This window comes from Elephas maximus, chromosome 7, assembly GCF_024166365.1.
Source record: "Elephas maximus indicus isolate mEleMax1 chromosome 7, mEleMax1 primary haplotype, whole genome shotgun sequence".
Lineage (NCBI taxonomy): Eukaryota > Metazoa > Chordata > Mammalia > Proboscidea > Elephantidae > Elephas > Elephas maximus.
The window spans coordinates 72,766,906-72,792,859 of NC_064825.1; the positions used below are offsets into that span (position 1 = coordinate 72,766,906).

Consider the following 25,954-nt stretch of genomic DNA (forward strand, 5'->3'; position numbering starts at 1 on the left):
GTTGAACTGAGTAAGTGCATGTTGAAGATGAGTGTGTGTGTGCAAGTGCACATGTGTGTGAGAGGAGGGACTGGGGCACTCAGAGTACGTGGGCCTGAGGGCCCTGTGTAAGTGACAGAGGGTCTGAGGGGTGTGTGACTGATCTGAGGGGCGGGTGTGTGCATGTGGGTGTGTAACTTGGGAGCTCCTGAGTGTGTGACTTTGTGTCTGAGGACTAAGAGCCTCAGCTCTGGAGCCATGCAGACCCACGTTGGAATATGAGCATCATTACTGGTTGTGTGTCAGGATTAAGTCTCAGTTTCCTCATCAGTAAAATGGGAATAATACTGCCTCCCACATGGACTGAGGCAATCTCTATAAAATACTGAGCCAAGAGCTGAGCACTCTTGAAACTCTTTTGGGAAAAATTAGGGTATCTCAGGAATAAACAGAAGATTCCAAGTTCAACACCAGCACTCACTGTCTATGTGACCTTGAGTTGGTTACCCAGCCTGAGTCTCGGTGTCTTCATCTGTAGAATGTGGCTTCTCCTACCTATGTCATGGGGCTGTTGCGAGGATTAAATGCAATAATACATGTATAGCACTCTTCAGTATTTCGCACATGGTAAGTGCACAATTAATAAATGGTAGCTCTCAGCAGGGCAGGCTAATGGGCTAAAGCCAATGAATTAAACACATACAGGGATGATTTAAAATTCACCCAACATGTAAGTGCCAGGTGTGGGAAGCCTCACTGGGCAGCACTTCCTCTGGCTGCCCAAAGGCTCAGCCTGAGCCAGCAGCGTCTGAGGGTGGTTACAGGATACCAGGATCCACTCACAAGAGGGTCTCGCCCACTGTAGGAAAGTCACAATCTCTCGGCCCTAGGCCCAGCACGAAGGCCTCTGGGATACCAATTACAAGGAGAACATTGCCAAAACAGAGCAGATGCTGGCCCTGGGAGCTCAAGGAATGGGGCAAGTTCAGGCTGGAGAAGAGGAGGAGGCTCAGAGGTGACCCTGGAGTCATTTGCCAGTTTCCAAAGAATTTTTATGTGGAAGACATTGCAGGCTTGTATGGGGCTAAGAGGTGTCCAGGGAGCAGGGCTATGGCCCAGCTTAGAGCTCTGCTTCACTTTGCTTTGCTTAGACAGGCCTCCTAAGAGGTCTTTTTCCCACTGGCCTCCGAGGACCCAGGGAGTGAACAGAAGCTGCAGCACTGCTCTGGGGGGTGGGGTGGGGCTGGGCCCCTCTTCCAGGGCTGTAGCTGAGCCTTGGGAGTTGGTGGAAGGAGATGTAAGCCTCTCTGGACTCTCAGCTGGTCCTTGAGCCCTGAGGTTACTTCTGGACACGGGGCTTGGTGTCGCATGGTCGCTGCCATTCTATGCAGCTGTGCCTTCCTAAAAATAACCTAGAATCACTCTCTGGGTGAGGCTTGGAGATCAGAGCCCAACTATTAGGTGTCTCTGTCCTTCCTGGCCGGAGGAGAGATACCCTATAAATCAGATGGAGGTTAGGTAACACCTCCCTCCACCCCCAGGCCGCCTCAGATGTTCCCATCCTGCCCAACATCACCACACAGGGTGATGGGAAGATGGCATAGTCCCTGAAGTTGTGGGGGAATTCCTCCAGCAGGGTGAACTCCTACCTATCCTTTGAGTCTCGGCTTCAGTGATACCTCCCCCATGAAGCCTCCCATGACTGCCTTTCTTCTACACTCCCACAACCTGTGTCCCCCCTTCTTTCAGAATATCTGTCACATGGGTTTGTCCTGGTCTGCTCAGAGTCTGGACTGTAAATAATCCAGGGCAGGGGTTTGTCTGACTCATCTCTGTCCTTTTAGTGCCTGGTATGGGCCTTAGCACATGGTAGGTGCTCAGTAAATGTTTGTTGAATGAACAACTAGGTTCAAGTATGGGCTTCACAGGATCTTACACAGAGAGGTTCTGTAACTGCTCTGAGCCTCAGTCTCTCTGTCTGTGAAACAGGAATAATCATGCTGACCACGTAGGATTGCAGTACAGAACGAATGCCATTGGTGTTTGAAGTACTTCTAGCATTGATACATAAGGACTTGTCCCAGCCTTGCTTCTTGTCATGTTCTACCTTAGTTCACAGAGGCTCTGGGCTTGTCTGCAGGGCTGGAGTTTTTCTCTCTGGGGCTTCTCGTGGCTCATACAGTTGGAGCCTACCTGGCCGACCTCCTCTGATGGAGATCTTGTGGGCTTAGGACCTGAGGAGAGGCTGGGAGAGGTGTGTCCTGGACCTTACTAAGTGGAGTCCTGAGGATTATATCCAATGACCTGTGACCCTGGCCCCACCCATACCTGGAGGAATCTAGACTCATACCTGAAGGCCCGGATGGTGGTGAGGCCTTCCACAGTTTCAGCGAAGTGCGAAAGCAATGGGAGCTGGGTGGTGTCATCCAGCTGCTGCAGGTCCCTGTGCCATGGGGAGCAGAGTGGGATGGTTAAGAAGTTAGGCTCAGGGTTCAGCCTACATTTGAATCCTAGCTCCACCACCTACTAGTGTGTGGGCAAATGACTTCGCCTCTCTAGGCCTTAGTTTCCTCATCTATGAAAAGGCAAGACGTTGGCACCACCCCATGGAGCTGTTGTGAGGACTTTATGGAAAATAAGTAAGCAGAGCATGCTAGGCACTGTCATTGTAATCCTGGGCATCACCTGCCTCACCGTATCTCTATCTGGCTGTGTGCATTTGCTGCACAACCTTGCTCTGAGTTCAGGCTTCCAGGCAGTGCTACTTCCGTTTCATAGGTGAACGACCTGAGCCTTCAAACAGCTGGTCAGAGGAATCCAAAGACCAAACTCAAAGCTTTCAATACACTGCCCCACCCCACCCCTGACCACAATAGGTTTCTGCACATCACAGGCCAGGATCTAAAGAGAGCCTTGGGGAGGAAAAGCCAGAGGTTTCCACGGCAACAGAATTGCCTGCCACTCCCCACAGCTGCACCTTAACAAAGTGCATTAGTGCCAGAAGGCCAGGCTGTGATGGAGGAAGCAGCTTCCTGGACCATCTGTCTCCAGGGCCAGACTGAGTGCCAGGGGAACAGGCGGCTTCTCTGGCAGAAGAAACGAACTTTGTAGAACAGCTCGTACAGTGTTTAAAAAGCCACTGTATTTTGTGAATATCAACGCGCTATGTTCCTTGTGGAAACCCTGGTGGCGTAGTGGTTAAGTGCTACAGCTGCTAACCAAAGGGTCAGCAGTTCGAATCTGCCAGGAGCTCCTTAGAAACTCTATGGGGGAAGTTCTACTCTGTCCTATAGGGTCGCTATGAGTTGGAATCGACTCGAAGGTGCTGGGTTTGGTTTGGTTTGGGATGTTCCTTGTGGGTGCCAGGGGATTCTGGATCACACAGGCAAAAAGCCACTTACACAAACGTTGATCCTTGTGGGTAAGGTAATTATGGCCAAACTGGATCTGAATTTAATTATTATTGTTGCTAATCAGTACTTTTTTCTCCAGTTTCTAACCAACTATGTGCCCTGGGGACAGGTTCTGTGTTAACCTGCCACAGCCCAGAGTAAGTCATTTTATACCACCATCAGTACATACACACCTACACGACCAAAACAAAGGTTTCCTGCAGTGAAGCTTACCGCTACTATGTGAATACTGTCTGATATTTTCTATCCTATTTCACTAAAAAACAACAAAAAAAAAACATGCTGGTTGTAAGCCACAATATTGATTTCATCACCCACTAATGGGTTGTAACTGGCAGTTTGAGAAACTGCCTCAAGGTTCTTTAAAATGTTCCCTATAATTCTTTGGATCTATGAGTTCAACAGAATGATTCCCAGAAAGAACTTCCTAGAGAACGTTCTTAGAAAATTTTGAGTAGGAAAGAGGTGAACATGGCTCCAAGCCTCATGAGGGCAAATATAATCAATGGGGATGGCTGTGAGAGGCTCCCCCACTCTCCCAAGTCAAGGCTTCCTGGATCGCCTGGGCTGGATGTGATTGCCGTACCATCCCCCATGCCAGGCGCCCTCTGATAACCACCCCCATGATTTCACCCATTAGCAATCAGCCTGGCCACTGGAATCATGGAATCCTCCTGAAAGCATTTGGGCAAAATGTAAGAAAGGCATAAAAGTATGTGCCCACCCTGACCTAGCAATTCCAATCTTGACCATAACTCCCATGGAAATAATTCTGATTTTAGCTGTGGTGTATGTGTGCTAACAGGTGGTTATGTGAGTATTTCTATATCCTTTACTTCTATTGTTATTACTATTATTATTTTGAAGAACATGACTGTACCACTTTTATGGTGCTGAATCTAATAATGTACAAGCTGCCCATTGCAAAGTACCTTCCACCCCTCAACCCTCCCCCTTCCCCATTGGAGGCTGGCAAAGGCTGCCATCACCTGGATGCCACCCGGAAGTACTTCTGGATGAAGTAGCACACAACGGCCAGAGGCAAGAGGGCCACAAGGAACATGGGTGTGACATAGGAGATGACGGCCAAGGCTGAGACACAGAGCAGGGTGGAACGGCTCAGGCACTCCAGTGTGGATGGGATGTGCTGGGGGAGGAGAGAGAGAGGGAGGTGAGGTCCAGGCAGGGGTGAACTCCAGGAAAAAAGACCTCAGAGAATTCTCGACACTCTGTAGGGGAGTTTCTGTTCCCTCACGGAGCACCTTGCTTAATTAAGGAGACAAGTCCTTCCTATAGGGTTAGGCCACATTTCACAGCTGCCATGAAGCCTAGTCCAGTGCCTCAAGCCTACACTTGAACTTCTAATTGCTCACCGCATGTAAACGGTCTTGTGTGTTTTGGTATTTAGTTATGTTTGGTGTTACCTGCCACGATAGCAGGGATCAGGGCTTTGTTTTCTTACCATCTAACACAATACCCACCCACTGCCGTCGAGTCGATTCCGACTCATAGCGACCCTATAGGACAGGGAAGGACTGCCCTGTAGAGTTTCCAAGGAGCGCCTGGCGGATTCGAACTGCCGACCTTTTGGTTAGCAGCCGTAGCACTTAACCACTACACCACCAGGGTTTCCTCTAACACAATGGTAAATAAAAAATACAGGCTGAATAAAAACGAATATTCCCTACAAAATCAGCCACCTTGGTTCAGAATATGCTGGAACCTTACCAGAGTGAACCAGTGGGATCTCATACAAAAGCCAAAGTGGTGTGGTTTTCTTCAGCCTTATTATTCCTTATTATTGGAAACCCTGGTGACGTGGTAGTTAAGAGCTACGGCTGCTAACCAGAAGGTCGGCAGTTTGAATCTACCAAGCGCTCCTTGGAAACCCTAGGGGGCAGTTCTTCTCTGTCCTATGGGGTTGTTATGAGTAGGAATTGACTCAACAGCAAGGGTTTTTTTTTTTTTTTTTTTGAGTTTTAGTATGAGATTTGGCCAGAGAGGCTCCTGAGACAGCATTATAATCAGATGGGGCGGGGGGAGGGGGGGCCACTGGGTTCCACCCACAGGGCTCTGATCACTTGATCTGGGGGAGCCTGGCACCAGGTAGAAAAGCCCCCAGGGGCTTGGCCTCTCTCTGAACTGGGGGAAGTGGGTCACGGTCTTGTGTACCTGGTCAATGGTGTTACAATCAGACGAAAATCTGTTCAGGATGCTTCCCAGGGGTGTGGTCTCAAAAAACCTAAGAGGCAACCAGAAGAGCAGTTACTCATTCGTTTTCTCATTTACTTCCTGTTGACTGAATGAAAGTAGTTATTTATTTAAGTGTCTCTGCAGTCATCTGCAGAATGTCTAGGGAGCCGGTTCTGGCTCCCTGGGGGCAGTCACCTTTGCAGTTCTGCAGACTTCTGGCCTATGTCCCAGAGAGTTCCTGCGGCCACCCAAAAGTTTGCTGGCCCCTCATCAGCCTGTCTCTAAGCCCATGTGTGACTGCTGCCACCTTTCTCAGGTCCTAGGCCCACCCGACTCACTCAGCAGCTGTCCTCATGGGGACACACAGGGCTCTGGGGACAGCCTTTCAGCTGGCTGACCCTGCGAGGACACTCTGGCTGTCATCGCTCTGGCTGTGACCCGGAGTCAGCCCAGCCTCAGCAAGAGGACTCTAGAACCACAAATTTGGGGCAAGTAGAGGATAAATAAACTTTGAGGCCATGTCGGTGGGCCACAGAGACAGCTCATGAGGCTGAAAAGTAAAATGTGTAGTCAGATGGTGAGGTCTGGCATTGACAAGGGACCAGATAACCTGTCTGCCTAGTGTGGGTTTTTATTTGTTTGTTCTTTAATAGACTTTATTTTTTAGAACTGTTTTAGGTTTACAGAAAAATTGAGCAGAAAGCACAGAGAGTTCCCATATACTCCCCTCCCCCCTGCACATCGTTTCTCCTTTTATTAACATCCTGCATTCCTGCGGTACATGTATTAACACTTTATTATTAACCGAAGACCCTAGTTTACAGTAGGGTTCAAGGTTTGTATTGTAAGGTCTTATGAGTTTTGACAAAAGTCCCCTGGGTGATGCAAAGAGTTAAGCACTCAGCTACTAACTGAAAGGCTGGTGGTTCGAATCCACCTCGAGGCGCCTTGGAAGAAGGTCTGGAGATCTGCTTCCCAAAGGTCACAGCCATGAAATATGGAGCACAGGTCTACTTGGCAACACATGGGGTCGCCATGAGTCAGAATTAATTCAAAGGCAGCGAGTTTATGGGTTTTGACAAATGCATAATATTACATGCCCACCATCACACGATCATAATGAATAGTGTCACTGCTCTTAAAATGTCTTGTGCTCCACCTATTTACCCCTTTTCCCTCCCCCTAGCCCCCTAGTAACCACTGAACTTTTTACTGTCTCTATAGTCTGGGAAATACAGAACTACAGAGGCAGTGAAAAGTTCAGTGTGTTTGCCTATTAAGTTTTTAAACCCAATTGGCCAGCTGACCTGGCACTGGGCAATGGCAACCTTAAAACTCTTTCACACCAAGAGGGACAGCTCCCTGTGTCCCAGTGTCAGCTCCTGCAGGCTGGCTGAGGGAAGAGAGAAAGGTGGGGGGGGTGGGTGCTGAGCTCCTGGGTGGAGATGGGCAGGTGGCATCTGCCAGGGAAGGGAAGCAAACATTTACCTAGAGCCTGCAGAAGCTCGCTTTGAAGGACTGTTGTGACAATTAGGTGAGATAACCATACAAACTGCCTGCATGTGTGGCTGAGTAAATACTAGTCTCTTTCTCCTTCCTGGCACCGAGGACACTTTGACACATGCTGCATCCGTGGGTCCAAACTTGTTGGCTGTGGAGTCGACACTGACTCATAGCACCCCCATGTGCTACAAAACTGCTCCAAAGGGTTTTCTTGGCCTTGGTAGTGTAATAGTTAAGCGCTCGGCTGCTAGCTGAAAAGTCGACAATTCAAACCCATCAGCCACCCTGCAGGACAGAAGACCTGGTGATCTGCTCCAGTAAAGATTAGAACCTAGGAAACCCTGTGGAGCAGTTCTACTCGGTCCTATAGGGTCACTATGAGTTGGACTCAAATCCACGGCACAGAACGACAGCAATCTTTACAGAAGCAGATTGCCAGGACTTTCTTCTATGGCACCACTTGGTGGGTGTGAACCGCCAACCTTTAGGTTAGTAGCTGAGAGCAAACCGTTTGTATCACTGAGGGACAGAGGTCATACATCCCCATCTTACAGATGGGAGAACTGAGACTCAGAGAACTGTGACATCCCCATAGCCCCACCAGGGCTGGGGGAGGAGAGTACCTCATGGGGGCCAGGATGATCTGGTTCAGCAGGCTTCGGTGCAGCCTCTTGGCCACCTTTAGTCCCGTCCACTCCACGGTGACAGATGTGACGAGGCACAGCACAATGCCCAGGCTGGAGAGCACCGTGAACACCATGGCATAGACCGTCTGGTCGAGGGAGCACCCCTGGGCCGGGCAGAGAGTGAGGCAGGTCCCTGGGCTGTCTGCTGGCTCAGCCCCCACCCCCACCCGGCCAGTGCTGAGGGGCAGCCAGCCACACCTGGCTAAGGGAGCAGTTCCTGGCCATGGGGCTCAGGGTCAGCGCACTGTCAGTCCACTTGGCCAGCCAGTAGTCTATAGCCACCAGGACCATGTGCTTGAGCAGCTGGGAGAAGACAAGCAGCGACAGGAGCAGGATGCCAGCGGAAGACAGGTACTTGGCACAGGCTCGCCACGGGATCTTGGCGCGCTGGTGCAGCACCGACGACAGGTTGTCTTCCTCCTCGCTCTCAGCCACCTCCTCTACAGGCATCAAGGAACTACCCTGTTGCTTCACATTCTGCATCCCTCTAGGGATGAACCAGGGGGTATTTTATCCCCACTTACAGATGGGAAAATGAGGCACATGGGGATTTCATCAAAGGCTCACTATCTCACCACCCAGGAACCCAAACCTTAGTACCCCATGGTTGATCAGGCCTCAGGCCAGAATCTCACACCCAGCCCCACTACCTGTACCTTCCTCCTCTTCCTCATCCTGCAAAAGGCCATCTCTCGAGGACAGGGCCCGGGGCAGGCCTTGGGATGGCTCTGTGGCCTTTCTTTCCATGACGGTTTCCTGAAAAACAGGTGGGGTCTGGCCAATGTCCTCAGGGTATACAGGGTGGGGAGAAGGACAGTGGGAGGCAATTGCACCTGGTGATGACCAGAGTAAGGTTCCCAGGTTGCCCCTGCCTGGGGGAGGGTCCAGAGGAGTAGTGGGATGGGCTAGTCCTGCTCTGAGCTGGGAATCTAGCCTGGCCTGCTGGGCCCTCGCCCACCATGATGAGTCTGGCCATGCTGCAGGGCTCAGATGGTGAGGGCCAGTCTAGGGAGAGGATAAATAGCCTGGGGTTAGGGGCCAGGGGGTGGAGGTAGGCAGACTCTGCAGAACTCAAGGCTGTAGGGCTCTAGAGAGGCAGCAGGCTATGAGTCAGGTGTGCGGGTTCCCAATTGAGTGATAACTCATGGCCCCTCGCCCAATGATCACTGAGCTCTACTATATGCCCGGCACTGTGCTAAGAACTCCAACCATATTATTTCATTTATTCCTCATGGCAACGTAGGGAGGTTGGCTTTATTATCCCCTTCTTACTGACAGGTGAACTGAAGGCCAGAGACCATGAATACCTTGTGGAGCTGGGATTCAAACATCGGTCTGTTTCGTATTAACCTACACCTGGGGAAGCTATACACAGCCTGGGGCCAGGCTCTGGGGAAAATATAAAAGAAGAGAATCCAGGCCATGTCCTCAAGACCCTCCTAATTGTGTCTGAGAGACAACACCAACCAGAAGAATTTCAATAACAAGATCTCTTTGTGTACGTGCAGGACTTTCAAGTTACAAAGCATTCAATACCCAGGAGTCCACCTGATCCTCAGGCTGACCTAGGAGGCAGCATTTCACAGAGGAGAAACTGAGGCCCGGAGGCCACTCAGGGACAGGGACCCAGTTGTGCATGTTACATTATGTTGCCTTCTAAGGCTCCCTCCAGCCACTCTTCCTATCCTTCCTCTTCTTCAATACCCATCAACAGGGTCTGCTTCCTCCCGAGCAGCAATTGATGAGGCCAAGGTGCCTGCATTTTAACAAAGGGCTCTTGTTCTCAACAGATAGAAAAAGCCTTCAAAGAATGATCTGAATAGTGGAATTACAGCCTTAAAGAAAGAGACCTTTGAGGGGCTGAGGATTCCCCAAATCACAGCCTGCAGGCAGGCTTTTCTGTGCCCATGGATAGACAGGTCCCACATCTGGTAGAAATGTACTTCACAGGCCCCTGGCTGCCTCACTAGCCCCCTGAATGAACTAGGAAGAACTCCAGCCTTTCTAGGGTCCTAGAGGGATGCCCACAAAGTGTCTGCACTCCTGTTCCCTCCTCCCACCACTTCAGGATGCATCCCCGGCACCTGGGAGGAGGAACTTAGGGACCCACGGTGATTGTGCCAGGTGGTAGTTAACTCTTTGACTGACACAGCCAACGGGGTCCACTAGGTGGACTGTCTAGGCCGGTGCTATAGGAGATGGACCCATGTTTGTCTTGCTCAGTATTTACTCCTTCCCATTCATTAGCTCACAGCACCCCAACATCCCTGTTGGGAACCACTTTCTCCCATTCTTAGTGTCTGAGATTCCAGTGGGACTGGTCATTCTTCCTGGCTCCAGGGTAGACATGTGACTCAGGACTGGCCAATCATCACATTCCATATCCCTGGTCACAATGATTTGTTCAGAGGTGGGCACATGACCAAACTGGACCAATGAGAGTCTGCCCTGGGACTTTTGCTGAACTACTTGAAAGAGGCACTCTCTTTCTGGCTCTTTGTTGAGCTCTGAGCTGAGAGAATGTAAACCTGAGATACTGATGGCTCTCACTGCCACCATGAGAATGAAGCCAATATGTAGGGAGCAGAGTCAAGAGATAGGGAGAAACAGATTCCTGATGACATTGTTTGACCACCTAGATCCAGCTACACCTGAAGCTATGAATGACTTTTTGGTATCATGACCAATAAATCCTTAACTTCCTCTTCTTTCTTTGCTTAACCATTGTGAGTTGATTTTTTGAACTGTGTAACTAAATGGTATCTGACTATTTCAGGATACGGAGTAGTGCCCACCTAGTTCTGCCCTGGGGAGCTGGTATAGGTACTGGCTCTCTTCTGCAAAGGGGCAAGTTCATGCCCAGCTCCCACATTTGTCCTTTGGGGGATTTCAGGATTAGTAAGGGTGAGAAGGCCTTTAGGAAGGCTCCAATAGAAACTTTTCCTTCAGTGGTGGCTGCTTGGCCCTCAGGGAACACTCACCTTCTCCAGTTCTTGGTCCTGGCGGTTCATGAGGGTCTTCCAGTCCTCAAAGAGCTGGCACTCAGACCTCTGGAAGTCCTTGAGTGTGCCCTCCCTCTGGATGGTGCCGTCCTTCATAGCAATGATCTGGAAAGGCAGGCATGAACCCGGTCCAGGGGCTGGCTGGAGAGGGGGAGTGGCAGTCATTCCCCGTCCTGACTGAGGAATCTGAGATGGGGGTGCACTCGTCCCTTCCCTCACCACAAATGGCCTCAGGCTCACGTTCTGCATTTGGCCGGAAGTGATGACCTACCTTTACCAACGTACTGCAAGTATTCAGAATTTGGTACAGCTAGCTTGAGCAGGACGTACTATTTTTTTTTTTTTAGTTAGTTATTTTTATTGTACTTCAGACGAAGTTTTACAGAACAAACTAGTTTCTCATTAAACAGTTAGTACATGAATCGTTTTATGACATGGTTACCAACTCCAGGACATGTCAACACTCTCCCTTCTTTACCTTGGGTTCCCTATTATCAGCTTTCCTGTCCCCTCCTGCTTTCTAGTCCTTGCCCCTGGGCTGGTGTGCCTCTTGAGTCTTGTTTTATTTTATGGGCCTGTCTAATCGTTGGCTGAAGGGTGAACCTCAGAAGTGACTTCATTACTGAGCTAAAAGGGTATCCAGGGGCCATACTCTCAGGGTTTCTCCAGTCTCTATCAGGCCAGTATGCCTAGTATTTTCTTGTGAGTTAGACTTTTGTTCCACTTTTTTCTCCAGCTCTGTCCAGGACCCTCTATTGTGATCCCTGTCAGAGCAGTCAGTGGTGGTAGCCAGGCACCATCTAGATGTACTGGACTCAGTCTGGTGGAGTCTGTGGTAGTTGTGGTCCTTTAGGCCTTTGAACTAATCTTTTCCTTGTATGTTTAGTTTTCTTCATTCTCCCTTGCTCCAGATGCAGTGAGACCAGTGGAGTATCTTAGACGCTCGTTCACAGGCTTTTAAGACCCGAGACACTAGAAACTCTGCACCTGTTTTAATAGTTTTTTTTTTAAATCTGGATTTTTCTTTCAGATCTTTTTTATATTGGGGGTCCTCATCACATGTGCATTTATTTGGGCAGGGTCATATGGCACAGGTTTCAAACTCAGGTGGGTGGGCCTCAAATTTTGCTGATCAGGGGCAAATTTATACAGGGAGCCAGGCAAGGCCCAGATTTCAAAAGTCATATAATTTGCATTTTAAAAATTAAGTGTTTTCCGATTAATCCAAGTCTGCATACTGAATATTATGGGAATTTAGTTAATGGAGTTTTACAAAATTGCATTTGATTGATTATATTGAAGTTTCTATTATGATTGCTAGGGTTTGCTTCTACAGTTTCCATATGATCCTAACTGAAACCCATCTACCTCTGGTAAGTCTGAGGGTGGGATGGCTCCCTTCCAAATGGGAACTCCCTAAAGTTAGGGGATGGGCCATCAAATGGCAGGAATCAGCAGAAGGTAGAAACTGAGTGCTTCCTTCTGAGAATTCTTGGTGCCAGCCTTGGGTATGTCCACAGGGGCCCCAAACAAGCTTGGGGAATGTCAGTGGTCTCAGATGACAGACACCAAACCCCCAGGCTGTGTAGCATCTCCCTGAGCTGCCCCATCTGGTGCCACCCAGTCTACGTGAAGCTGTCCAATGCTGGTCTCTTCTGCTTCATGGCCTTCTGTGATTGTTACCAAAACACCTGACTGACTCCTTTGCAGATGCCTGAATGCCCCCTTCTCAGCCCTCCACAGCCTGACTCCCCTGAGAACCCCTCACCCAATCTGCATGGGGTAGGTACTGTAGTTTGTGGGTCACTAGGACCACTGTCCTCTTGTCATCCCGGAGAAGCTCAAGAATCCCAGCCTGCATCAGATGGTCACTCAGATGGACATCCAGAGCTGAGAAGGGGTCATCCTGGGTAAAGAGAAGAGGGCAGAAGCAAGTAAGTGAAGAGAGGTAACAGCATAAAAACAACCAGTTATACCAGCTCTGGTCCAGGGCCTGACACTAATTAGTTGTGTGACCTTCGGACAACTCATCTAACCTCTCTGGGCTTCAGTTGCCTCATCTTAAAATGGGCTGTTTTTAGTTATCGCTCTCAATCAGATTTAATCACTCAACTTCCTGACTCTTGAGCCATCAATGGCTCCCCAATGTCTATAAAGACCAAACTCCTTAGGATGATATTACAGGCCCTTCACAACCTTTCCAGCCTCACCTATCACTTGCCCCATCCTATACTCCAGGTCTCCAGGGAACTTGTCATTTCTGACCTTTGCCCAAGCTGCTTCCTCTACCTGGATTGCTGCTCTATCTTTTGTCTGCCTGGTGAACTCTTACTTACTCTTCAATGCTCCATCTAAGCACAAGCCCTTCCTGTGTCCTGTGTCTTGGAAGTGTGTTTAGTGGAGAGTGTTTGCCTGTGTTCAGGGAAGAGGAATAAACCAGGTATCAGGGACCTGAAGTTTCTTGTTCCAATTTCCTGTCCAAATGGTCTCCCTCTTTCCTTCTGTTTAACTGACTCATGATTCAAGGCCCTGCTTCAGGGAGCCCTCCCTGATTACTCTAGCCTTCATGGTTGACATCCTGAACAAGGCCCTTCATAGTCTGTGCCACAAAGTTGGGCCCTCAATTGAGCTGTGGCTCCTAAGTATAGATAAATTCTGTTTCTCTAAACCTTTGAGCCCAAAAGTTGGGCCTTAGAATTCTTCAATATCAACCAAAGCACCTGACACAGAGTTTAGCATGAAGTAGGGTAGGGATAGTTAATAAGCTTTATCTCATGTTTGATTCTTAATAGTTGTCTGGAGTGCTGTGTTGAGAAGGATTCTGAGGCCAAAGTTAGTTTCTATGGGAAACAATGTCCTGATCAACTAGCAACGTCTGCCCTGGGCCTGAAATGGGAAGTAGCAGCACACATTCCACCTATTTTCCACTCTTATGGTAGAGTCTAAGTAAGTGTTGGCCGACTGGAGCTGTCCTATAGGCAGACAGCCTGTAACCAGTACTCGCTTTCCCTCATGGCTGCTGCAAAACTCAGTGTGAAGTCTGTAGTGGGTCATTTGCACTATCCTTACCTCCAGTAAGGATATTCTTGTCTATTAGTAAGATGAGTGGGTAATATCTATGGAAGGAGAGGTTTGCTCCTAAAGAGGGTCTGAGGTTGTTTGGGGGATGGTGCGTGTGTGCGTGTGTGTGTACAGGCAATGAGCCAGGGAGGCAGCCAGAGGTGAGGGCCCCAAGGAAAGTGCCAGTTGGACTGGAGCACTCACCAAGAAGACGACATTGGTGTGCTGGTAGAGGGCTCGGGCCACACTGATTCGTTGGCGCTGACCCCCAGACAGGTTGATGCCCTGATGCCAAAGAAAAGGAACACGTCATATCCTTATGGCCCTTCCAGGGAACCACGTCTAGGCCCCTCCTCAACTGTAAGCTCTTTGGGACAGAGGCCCGGCTCTATCCACTCTTTGCTCCTTCCTCTCCTTGCATACAGAAGGAACTTAGACATGCTTACTGAATTTATTCGGAAGTGGGGAACATGATCCCTAATTCTTTGCAAATTCATCATGCAGGTGCTAGGGACCATCTGATCAGTGAAAACCAAGACGGGGAACACAGGGATTCAAAGCATACAAAAGGAGGGCTGTCAGCAGTAAGGACTGTCACAGGAGTCCTATTTAAGCTTATGGAAGAGGTGTCCCACCTAGAGAGTGGACACAAACAACATAGTTCTGGGTCTAGCACAGAGCTGCATGGGCTCTCAATACATACTTGTACGAACGAAAGAGATGTCAAGTCCTCCCCAACTCTAGGCCGACCTTTCCCACCAAGTAGCTCTGAAAACCTATCTAGGACAACCACCAGTCACCCAGGGCTCAAGGAAATCATTTTTAACTCCACTGCAGGCAACTCTTCAGCCTTCATCCCTTTTCTGTTTCTCAGTTCCTGCTCTTCCTGAGAATGAGTTTGGGGCATGGTGGGGGTGCAGACGAGGGAGACCGATGGATGGGGAACAGAGGAGGTTGGGGGTCTTGGCTTTGAGAAAACCCCTTGGAGGCTGCTACTAACCCGCTCTCCTATCTGAGTCTGGTCTCCATGAGGCAGGATGTCGATGTCTGGCTGCAGGGAGCAGGCCTCAATGACCGTCTTGTACCTGGAGTGGGTGGGAGTAGGGGCACAGCTGACTGGCCTGGTCAGAGTTGGGCCTAAGCACTTGCTGAGGCTCATTAATCTCTGGGCAGCTGTGCTAGTGGTGAGCAATGGTTTTAATGGGCCTCCCGTTAGGTTTCAAGCAAACACCATATGAGCTAGAAAAGAGCTGAGGTCAGCACCTCACACAGTCTTGAGGCAAGTTAAATATTTGAAGGATGAAATTGGATGGCAGCAAATATGCTAAGTAAGTGACAAGAGGGGCCCCATGATCCCCACGCAGTGGAAAAGCTGCAGCCAGTGCCCATGATTAGGGCACCGCTGGGGTAAATCACTGCTGGTTGGCTTAGGCACTAATGATGATGGCTGATCAAATATTTGCCCAGCCTGTTATACTTCCGTAGCCAGCCTTAGCCTGGGCAGGTGCCAGCCAGGGTTCATGGAGGCATCAGAGTGTCTTGGTGATGAGTGTGTACTTAGGTGTTAGGCAGCCTTGGATTTGAGTTCCATTTCTGTAACCTACTGCCTGGGTGGCCTTGAACAAGTTACCTAACCTTCCTGAGCTTTGGTTTCTTCTTTATAAAATGGGGATAATAATGCTCCATTGCTGTTTGAGTTGATCCCGACTCATGGTGACCCCATGTGTGTAGAGTAGAACTGCACTCCATAGGGTTTTCATGCCTGCGAGCTTTTGGGAGCAGATCACCAGGTCTTTTTATTGAGGTGCCTCAGGGTGGATTTGAACTACCACCCTTTCAGTCAGTAGCTGAGCACTTAACTCTTTGCACCACCCAGGTACTCACTGGGGATAATAATAGGATCTGCCTATTAAGGCTGTCATCAGCATTAGAGGAGATAACACATACAAATAGTTTGGCACTGTGCCCAGCACACAGTAAGAACTTGCTCAATGTTGGCCATTATTATCACTGGAGAGAAAATAATGCACGAGCCTTGGAGCTGGGATGGCGATGGCGGCAGGGCAAAGAGGATGGTCAGGCGGGGGCTGAGGCAGAATCGTGGAGGGTGGGGTCAGCCTTCCCACCAGCTCTGGGGCCTCAGGAGAAGGCAGCAACACTCGGCACCGCCCTCCCTTCCACCCTTTCCTCCACACCAGTTGGGTTGCCCCAATATGCCTGGGCACATGTGGATCTGTTTCCAGACAGACCATATGAAACAGGCTGGAGACCAGACCAGCAGCCTGGAGAGCAGGACGGCTTGGCGTGGGCGATGGATGGCTGCGCAGGGCAGCGTGCTGGGGCTGTGGGGACCAGGCAGGCTGGTTAAGGCTGCCATGACCAAGTCTTGCCTCCCCCAGCCCACCTCCCTCCAAGGCACTTTTACCGTTGCTTGTTGAAGGGACTCTCAAAGGTGATGTTCTCCTCCACAGTGGCATTTAGCAGCCATGGTTTCTGAGAAGCATAGGCCACGGAGCCTCTCTTCCTGGAAAAATGAGAGTGGGAGAGTGGGGGTGGAGGGCATTCTCAGGGGCTCTGTGAGGCAGCTGCCAAGCTGACGCTAGAGTAGAACAGCACTCCATAAGGTTTTCATGGCTGGGGCAAGGGGTTGGGTCAGTGCTAAGAAGGGGAGGTGCAGTCAGAATCTGTTTAGTGTGGTCTCTGGTGGCTTTTCCCTCCCCTGAGCCTGAGGGATGCTTGGGTGAGGTGCTTGACTTTGAGGGCTGGAGGGGGTCTGCTGACTGAAGGACAGGACCTTGGCCTTCCCTGCCCTATTCCTAGCCTGCCCCACTGCTGCAGTCTGCTTTCCTTCCTGACTCTACACAGAGCCACGGAGGAGCTCGAAGTGTAGCCAAACCTGCTGCCATCCAGTCGATTCGGATTCATGGCAACCCTATAGGGCAGAGTAGAAGTGCCACAAAGGGTTTCCAAGGAGTGGCTGGTAGATTCAAAACTGCTGACCTTTTGGTTACCAGCCTAACGCCTAACCACAGCGCCACCAGGGCTCTGGGGTTTAAAGCATGACCAGACCAAGTAAAAACTCAATCCTGCCGTCCTTCCTCCTCAGTAGCCCTCAAATCGCTAGACTTTGAAGGTGGCAAGTAGCTCTCCAAGTTTTTTTTTTTTTAAAGCAGAGTCAAGGAAACCACATTTAGAGTGATATGGTTTTTGAAGGCAAAAAAAAGAAAAAGGTGAAAAATGACAATGAGGTAAAGATGGTCTGTGGGGGAGGAGAAGCTCGGATCACATGAGCAGAAAAAAAAGCAGCAGTGGCTTCCAAATCATTACTTATTGGAGCCCACCCCCCCTCCCCCCACAGGCCTTCTCCCAGCAGCAAGACCCAAGCTGGGGGCTGCCCTCCAGAGCTATGGGCTCACTGGGCCTGAGAGTTCCTCTAAGGAGCCTGTCCTGGAAGGCAAATCCTGGGACATAGTACCTGACATCCGAGTCAGCCGATGTCTCCCGCTCTGGGCTGCAGCAGGGGAAGAAACACACACCTTCAGGCTTCACGTGAGTGGACCGAGTCCCCCATGAATGTTCTGAGCTCCCTCAAACCCAAACATGAGTGTGTCTTTATCATCCCTGTGGCCAGTCTGCAGTCACACATACATGGAGGGGTGTGGGGAGTGGGTCATGGTCTTCTTGGGGGACCTCCACTGCCTGAATCTGTGTGGCATCCGGAATACGCCTCTGGGTGAGTGAGGAGGGCCCTGGGGAACCTGGCTAAGTAAGAAGGAGAATGTGGGAAAGGCACCATTGGCTCTTGGGAGAAAAACTTTCTGGGGCAGAACAGTACGAAGTCCAAAGTATGGCTCCTCCAGACCCAGTTTCTGCAGAGCCAACATCTCTGGCTGACACGCTGCACAAACAGCTCAGACAGGGAGTGCTCTCTGGGCAGCTGAGGCCTTGGACATCAGAGCCTGCTGTGTGTGGGTGGGAACCCACAGCCGATGGAACTTGGGGTGGCAGCTAGAGCTAGAAGGGCTCCAGGCGAACTTTGCAGGCCCATGTGACCTGTCAGAAGATAGCCACGCGATCTGGGGGACATGCCAGAGAAGGCGTTGTCCGCTGCGGTGCCCACGTGCCCTGGCCTGCCCTGAACTGTTCCTGTGTCAAACATTCTGTCCCATTGTTCTCATCCACACCCTCATACTTGTTCTATACTGTGAGGTCTGATTTTTGGCTCAAGTAATATGATGATCACTGTGGCTAGAGAGGCTGGGCTTGTCATCATACCCCGGCACTTGAGGACAAGGTAGGAGAAAAGGCAAAGAATACTTGGGGAAGTGAAACTTCTTTGGTGTTGGAGGGCGAAGGTCAGAGGCTTAAACTTATCTACAAAGTTGTGTCCACCTTCCCAGTGCAGACTTCACCTGCCTCTAGTGGGTGTCAAATGTCCTGGGAAGAGGTGACAGTAGGAAAGATTTTGAGGGTCTCAGAACCTCATTAATCTATTCCATTTGAGTTTTTTAGATCTGTACATGGAATATAAAGTAACAAGACTGTTTCTTCCTGTTTGGTCTATGGGATGCCCAACTCATCTCCTTAGAGCAGTGCTTGTCAACTTCTTTTTTCATTTTCACCCCACCTAAGCAGCCTTCATAGATCTTTTTTTCCTAAGTGTCCTTCCCTTGCAATCAATTTTTATTTTCAATTCAGTGTTTTCTATTTACAAAGTTGTACAACCATCACTACTATCTCATTCCAGAACATTTTTATCACCCTGAAAAGAAACCCCGTATACATTAGCAGTCACTCCCTCTTTCCAGCCCCTGGGAACCATTACTCATCAACTTGCTGACTTTATCTGCTGTGAAATTTTAATACCACAGATACACTGTCTATCTGTTTATGTGCTGTGGCCCCTTGGAGGCCACAAACCTTATAAGAACCAATTTTTGCCCCCACTGTGAATGCTTGGGCCTCTGAAAGTAAGTAGGCTGCACGCCCTGAATCCATATACAGCATTCCTCATTTATAAGCTCTCCCCCCACCCCACTCAGCCCCTACCCTCATCAGGACACACTTCCAACCCAGCCCCAAGGCTGTACCTGGCCTCCTCTCCCGTCTCGCTGTCAGGAAGGCTGTTGGGGCACAAATGGGAAAGACCAACACTGGTTACTTCTCATCTACTTACCTTTCTCTGCATCACACAGGGTCTTTGGGGAGAAGAAATCCCTGGCTCCCTTCCCCACCCTCCAACTGGATGGTCCCCAGTCAGCTTCCTTGGGGCAAAAACTGTTCGTCTCAATCTCTGTCCCTTCTGCAGCACCTAGATGAGCACCTCCAGAGCCGCCAAAAAAACCAAACCGCTGCTGTCGAGTCAATTCTGACTTAAAGCGACCCTATATAGGGTCGCTATGAGTCACAATCGACAGCTCTGGGTTTGGTTTTTTTGGTCATAGGACAGAGTAGAACTGCCCCATTCGGTTTCCAAGGAGTGCCTGGTGGATTCAAACTCATGACTTTTTGGTTAGCAGCCGTAGCACTTAACCACTATGCCACCAGGGTTTCCCACCTCCAGACAGGAGGGGCTAAATCACTGTTCCTGGCATTGACTCAGAGCAGCAGTGCTGCTGGTTGGGCACCAAGATCGTTAAGTCAGACCTTGTTTTCTGGCTGGGAACACCAAGGCCTACAGAGGGAAAGTGGCTTTCCCAGGATCACAATCATTTCACATTGTGGTTTTCAATTAGGACCCAATAACTGGGTCTGAAATAAATGAGTTGCAACTGCCTTAAAAAAAAAAAAAAAAGGAAGAACAGACCATTGCATGTGGTCAAGATCTGTATTTTTTGCGTGAATTTTTAAATTTATCTATCAATGCATGCATGTACTGAATTGGGATTTTAAAAAATGCATTTCATACTGTCAATTATAGTAAAAAATTTTTTTGAAAAACACTGAGTGAAGTGGCCTTGATTTCGATGCCAGCTTTGCCAGTATTCTTTCCTCTGTCCCCGGCCACCCCGTAACTTTCCAGAAGCAGCCCCCTGCCCATGAAATATGTACTCTGGCATGCACATTTGGGGAAGAGCAATCTGCTTTGTTTTCATATAGATCCTACTTTAATAACGCAACAAACAGCTAACATTCATTGAACTGTTATAAGCATTGTGATAGCACTGTAATAGTATTATCTCTTAAAGCTCAAAACAGACATATGAAGGAGGTTTATTTAAATTGCTCCCCCCACACACTTTACAGATAAAGAAAGTGAGACTCAGAGAGGTTAAGTAACTTGCCTAAAGTCACACAGCCACCAAGTAGCAGAGAAAATTGATCTGACTTCAAAGCTTCATGCTCTGAATTACCTTGCTACATAACTTCACTATGATTTCCCACTCTACAGCTCTGATAAATGCCTTCTGTCAGGATGGACAAAAACAGGGATGGAAAAATTCCCTTCTCTGCTGAGGGCCAGAAGCAAGAGGAAACTCTGATGGATATGTAATTACCAGTCCTCACCAGGTTCTGTTCTCTGATCCTTTTCACTCCATCCTCTCAACCCAGTCTAACCTCACTCTCCCCAGTTACCAGATTGCTGTAATTTATGGACAAGCTGGTAACACGAGACAGATAAAAAGAAAATTCCAACTTTGCAGCCACAGCCCAGATAAGCCTGTCTCTGGAGCCTTCCTGCCTTGACTGTTTCCAGAAGCAAAGGCTATTATTTATCTGGGAGAAGACGTATCTGCAGGCTCCCTGAGGATCCCAGCACACAACGAGCTTTCTGGCCTAACTAAGTTTGCATCATTGCCTGGGCTGCTCAATTAGCCCTCATAATGGACTACCCTACTCTCTAATCAGCTCCTGTGTAAATCTTTTATTCCCAATGGGATTTTAAGGCAGGAAGAGCATCTTTTTCTGCTCCCACACTGCTTAGCACATGAAGATCTCTAAGAAATGGTAACTGCTAACAGACATATTAATCATTTGGGAAGAAGGACAAGGAAAGTAGGACTCATTTTGGTCCAAACTTGTGCTAAGTTAGTTATACTCACTATCTCATTCAGTCCTCACAACTACCTTATGATAAGGTGTTAGCATCCCATTTTACAGATGGGAAAGTTGAGGCTTGGAGTTTGTATAACATGCCCAGTGTTATTAAGCTAGAAAGTGGGAAAGCTGGGGTGTGAATCCTGGTTTATCTGCTCCTCTTACCAGTGTGGCACCCAGACTGAGCCTCCTGGAATAAGCCTCAAGGCTTTGTATTTTTAGTCTGAAAACTAATGAATGGTACATCTGACAGGCACTTTCTCTCATTGATTGCTGGGGCCTTACATGAGTGTTGGAGGCAGTAGATTCCTCCTGTCTGCACTTCTGGGACCAAGCACTGAGCTGAAAGGATGATTCCTCTCAAGCTCTCCAACCCCACGACCTTCCCTCCAACCAGCTATGAGCTGAATTTATAATACATCCTCCTGATCTCATTGTGAGGCTTGTAACACCACCCCCACTTTAGAGATAAATGGAGGTTCCTCTAGGTAAAGGGGCTTGCTGGCAAGAGGCAAAGTCAGCACTAAAAACCAGATCGTGAGCTTGCCCCTTCCTCTCCACATGACACCCCTTCCGTTTGCCTACTCCAGTGGAAAGTCAGGTGCATCTGAGCCCCTGACCCCCTACCCTCCAAAGGCTCTGGGAACTGTATGGACAGACTGGGCTACAGGGTTGTCCTGAGAGGAACCAATTTCTCACTTCCTAGGGAGTCAGGGGTCTCAGGAGCCAGCCATCACACCAACTATCACAAGGCAATAATGTTCCGAGGTAGGCCCAGGGCATGCAGGGGCCAGCCTTCACAAGTGGACACAGACAGGAATAATAAAAAGTTGATATATGGGAAGCTGATGGCAGAGTCTGTGACCACAGCAGATGGTGGTGGAGAGGAGCAGCAGGGAGCTTCTGGATTTGCAGTGCCTCAGCAGGAGGTGGGGAGGACTCCTCCCTGGCTAGGCTCTTCTCAGGGCCCTGCTTCCCGTTGGCTCCCTGAGGGTGTTTAACGTCATTTTACTTTGGATATTAATGGCCTTATTCTTTGTTTTCAGGAAAACAATTTCACCTGCATGTTATCTGCTAATATTGACTTTTTATCAAAATGTTTTCCTCTTAAAGATTAAGGAGATAATTTGAAAATACCCAGGATGACAGCTTATTTGAAGCAGAGCCTGGCAGGGGCAGGTGACTGTTATTAAAGTGAAGGCTTGGCAAACCTAAAACTGCTCTAGACAAATAAAGTCTACACTATTAAAAGGAAAAAAAAAAAAAAAACGGGGATAAGGTAGGCTGATAATACTGTACATGGGAAGATGTTCACAATACATTAAGCGAGAAACAAAAAGTTGCTTTCCCTAACAGCGTGCATAATAAGACCTCGTTTTAAAAATATAAGCTTGCATATACATAGAATGAGATCTGGAAAAATATGGGGGAAAAAAAAGTGAAGGCTTGGGAGGTGCCTGGAGCCAGGCTGCTGACATGCAGGGCTGACTCAGGGCTGCCACGGCCTGGTCTACAGGACCTCATTCCATGACCTTCCATGCCTACCCTGGGGCTTTGTCTGTGCACCTTTCTCCAGGGCTGATAAGCTCCCCAAGGATGAGGGCCAGGTCTTTGTAGCCTGCACAGAACAGTTTGCAAAATACATATCTTACAATTACTCCTGCGCTAAATGCCTAGGGTACAATGTGGAATAATCCCCGGCCCTGTCCTCAAGGAGCTCAGTGGTATGGGGAGACAGGTCCATTAAAAGATAATCACAATATAGTGTGAAGTATGCACTAATAATAAGGCAGAGGTCCCCAGGCTGTGGAAAATTTCACTGCCTCAAACAGCTAGCTTGCTTAGCTCCCTTGCAGCTTTGCATTAGAATTCTCTTTCCTTTGCTTGGGACGTCCCATAATTTTACATTAAAACCCTGGTGATGCATGAAGTTATATGCAAACCCCACTGCACCTGAGTAGTATGATTAAGAATGTTGCTGATGTAATTTGTATGAACTTCCTACTAGTAAACCTCTTAAAAGTAACCTTTTCCCTCGCCCTCGCTGAGCAGTCTTGGCAGCAGCAGCAGCTCTGGCTGCCTCCTTTCCTCGCACAACGAAATAAAAGTGCCTTTCTGCTCCCCCACCTCAGTATATTGTTTAGTGGCCAGTATGAGTCATGCTGAGCAGAACCTGGGGTTTCCACCCCATAACAATAGGAGTTAGTTCATTCCAAAGTTGATGGAGAAGTTGGGTGGGGAATTCTGGGTTAGGGGACAACTTGGATAAAGGCATATGGCATAGACAGATGTCAAGATGTATTTATAATGGCAGTATCTTGAAAGTCATAAGTTGTTCCTGGTTCATTCATTTAGCAAATACTACGTCTACTATATGTCAGGCATTGTGGATACAGAGACGCATATAAGATTTGGCCCCTGTCCCCAAGGAGCTCATTACTATCTCTCCAGTGAGACAGGCTGTATTACAATTAAAGGGTAGTAGGGGATTCTGGATTTTGTTCATGGCAAAGAAGTACACTGTCAAATAATAATACTTATAATAATAGTTATGGGGCACTTGCCACATGCTTGAAACCCTGGTGGCACTGTGGTTAAGTGCTATGGCTGCTAACCAAAAGGTCGGCAGTTTGAATCCACCAGGTGCTCCTTGGAAACTCTAAGGGGGAGTTCTACTCTGTCCTATAGGGTTGCAATGAGTTGGAATTGACTCGACAGCAATGGGTTTGGTTTTTACTACAAGCTGGAACCCTGTTGGTGCAGAGGTTGACAGCTTGGCTGCTAACCAAAAGGCTGACAGTTTGAATCTACCAGCTGCTCCTTGGAAACTCTATGGGGCAGTTCTACTCTCTTCTGTAGGGTCACTATGAGTCAGAATCGACTCAATGGCAATGAACTTTTTTTTTGGTTTTGGTTACTACATGCTAGGTTAATCCTCATATCAGTCCCCATGGGTGATAAGGAGAAACTGATATAGAAAGTAATTTCTCAAAGCACAGAGCTGGTAGGTTATGGAGCCCAGATTTGAAGCCAGCCAGCCTGGTTCCAGAGCCTTTGCTCAGCGATATTGCTCGCTTGTTCACTGAAGGAATGAACTAATGGTTGTGCAAATAAAGCGCCTATCTCCCCTGAGCATTCTCCATTCTATACCCCTAGCCCTCTGCCTTGTGCCTCCTGGAACCCTTTCTGGCCGCCTGGTCAGCCAGCCTTGCCCTGGTGTGGATGGGAAGTCCGGCGCCAGAGTCACCGGAGGGGCTGCCGGCTCAAATGCTATCTTGCTCTTGGCTCACTTTGCAAGTGCATCATCTCTCTGCAAATCTGGGACCGGATAGCTGAGGCATGGAACTCCTGCCAGTAATAGAGGGGGGCCCCCAACACACAGCCCCAGAGCATAACTCATCACTCAGGATAGGTGGCGGGACAGAGCTGTGAATGTGCCCAGGATTTTGAGACAAACAGCAGACGAAGCCAGCTGAGTCGTGTCTGCCCATACTCCTTCTTTTCCTAACCACTGTAATGAGCTCCTAACTGGTCTCCCTTCCTGCAGTCTCTCTCTTTGATCCATCTTTCTTTATCACCAGTAGAATTCTTCTATAGCATTCAAGGTAAATATCAATTATCAGGGCCGGTATATAGGGGTGTCTGTGATCTAAGCCAAGCTTACTTTTCAGCCCCATTTTCCATCACTGCATTCAACATACCAGTGCTCCAGGAACAGTTATTGTTTCACATCAGCAAACCTTCGCCCATGCTGCTGCCCTGCCTGGAACACCTTCTGCCTGCATTCCTGCTTTTCCATCTCGCTAAACTATACTCATCCGTCAAGGGCAGCTCAATACCATGTCCACAGTGAAACTACCTCCTGACTGCACAGGCAGAGTTCGTTACTGTTCCTCTGTGCACCAGGAATTTTGTTCATGGCAAAGAGGTACTATTATCGCACTGATCTCATTTCCCCTCCCTTAGAAGCAGAGACTGTATCTTCATCATTTTTGTATCCTGTTGCAGTGTACAGGGTCTGGCATATAGTAGATGCTCCGTAAACATTGGGTGAGTGAATAAATCCATGGAGAGAAACTGGAGCATAAATCACTTTCTCACAACTTCCTAGTGCTGGCTGCAAGCTCACCTGATGCCCTCTCTATGTCTGGGAGGGAAGCTGGACAGTGGAGCAAACAGTGGATCCTGGAGATAAGAGAATCTTTTTCACAGCCACTCCCAATCCCTCTCACCTTCCCATCTTGAACAGAGCCAGGAGTTGGGGCCTGGTTGTCTATTGGGAGAGTGAGTGTTGATGAGCGAGAGCTGTGAAGACTGGTGGGATGGCTCTGCTGAGGAGGCAGGGCGTGTGTGTGTCACTGCCACAGGAGCTGGCTTCTGGGCGGTCGCACTATTTCTTCATGTTGCTCTTGGGCCCCCTTCTCTTTCAGCGAACTTGAGCACCAAGGTGCAAATCCCATTTCTGCCACGGAAGAGCTGGGTGACCATGGGCAACTTGTTTTACCTCAGTTTCCTCATCTGAGAAACGGGGATAATAATAATACCTACCTCACAGAGTTTGGTGAAAAGTGACTGAGACAGTGAAGTAAAAGTGCCTTGCACAAGCTTTATTCTTGGGGGAGAGCTACAAACCTCGATCAGATATCTTTTTCCCTTGGCTAGAGCTGAGAGCCAGGCTTTGCATTGATTGCAGTGGCTGTCCTCTGCCCAGGTTTCTCTATACCTTTAACACCCCCTTCTTGACTCCCTTTACTTTTAAAAAACAGGTTCTATTTTATATATATCTTTCATCAATTAGCTTCTAGTGCTTTTTGGAAGTAAACAAACCAAACCAAACCTGTTGCTGTCAAGTCGATTCCAACTCATAGTGTCCCTATAGGACTGAGTAAAACCGCCCCATAGGGTTTCCAAGGAGCGGCTGGTAGATTTGAACTGCCAACATTTTGGTTAGCAGCCGAGCTCTTAACCACTGCATCACCAGGGCTCCTTTTGGAAGTAGGTAGGTATAAACAATAGAGTCAGGACTGACTCAGCCTGAGGGTTCTGGTTCTTTAATTAAGGTAGTGATCTTTGCCCAGAA

The 25,954-nt window shown here is 48.8% G+C and overlaps 1 protein-coding gene across 7 annotated transcripts in view; it reads right to left on the minus strand.

The window, feature by feature from the left end:
* The window catches only part of ABCC8 (ATP binding cassette subfamily C member 8), an 89,294-nt gene that overhangs the window by 7,370 nt on the left and 55,970 nt on the right, over positions 1–25,954 (minus strand). For all 7 annotated transcript variants that reach the window (XM_049890578.1, XM_049890579.1, XM_049890577.1 and 4 more), the window contains 13 exons: positions 18,927–18,959; positions 17,312–17,347; positions 16,262–16,360; positions 14,837–14,921; positions 14,041–14,121; positions 12,545–12,682; positions 10,756–10,881; positions 8,431–8,530; positions 7,973–8,214; positions 7,712–7,878; positions 5,565–5,634; positions 4,382–4,539; positions 2,330–2,422 (listed from right to left, as the gene is read on the minus strand). In XM_049890578.1, coding sequence (XP_049746535.1) covers positions 2,330–2,422; positions 4,382–4,539; positions 5,565–5,634; positions 7,712–7,878; positions 7,973–8,214; positions 8,431–8,530; positions 10,756–10,881; positions 12,545–12,682; positions 14,041–14,121; positions 14,837–14,921; positions 16,262–16,360; positions 17,312–17,347; positions 18,927–18,959 — 1,428 coding nt within the window. The remainder of the gene's footprint in view (positions 1–2,329; positions 2,423–4,381; positions 4,540–5,564; positions 5,635–7,711; positions 7,879–7,972; positions 8,215–8,430; positions 8,531–10,755; positions 10,882–12,544; positions 12,683–14,040; positions 14,122–14,836; positions 14,922–16,261; positions 16,361–17,311; positions 17,348–18,926; positions 18,960–25,954) is intronic.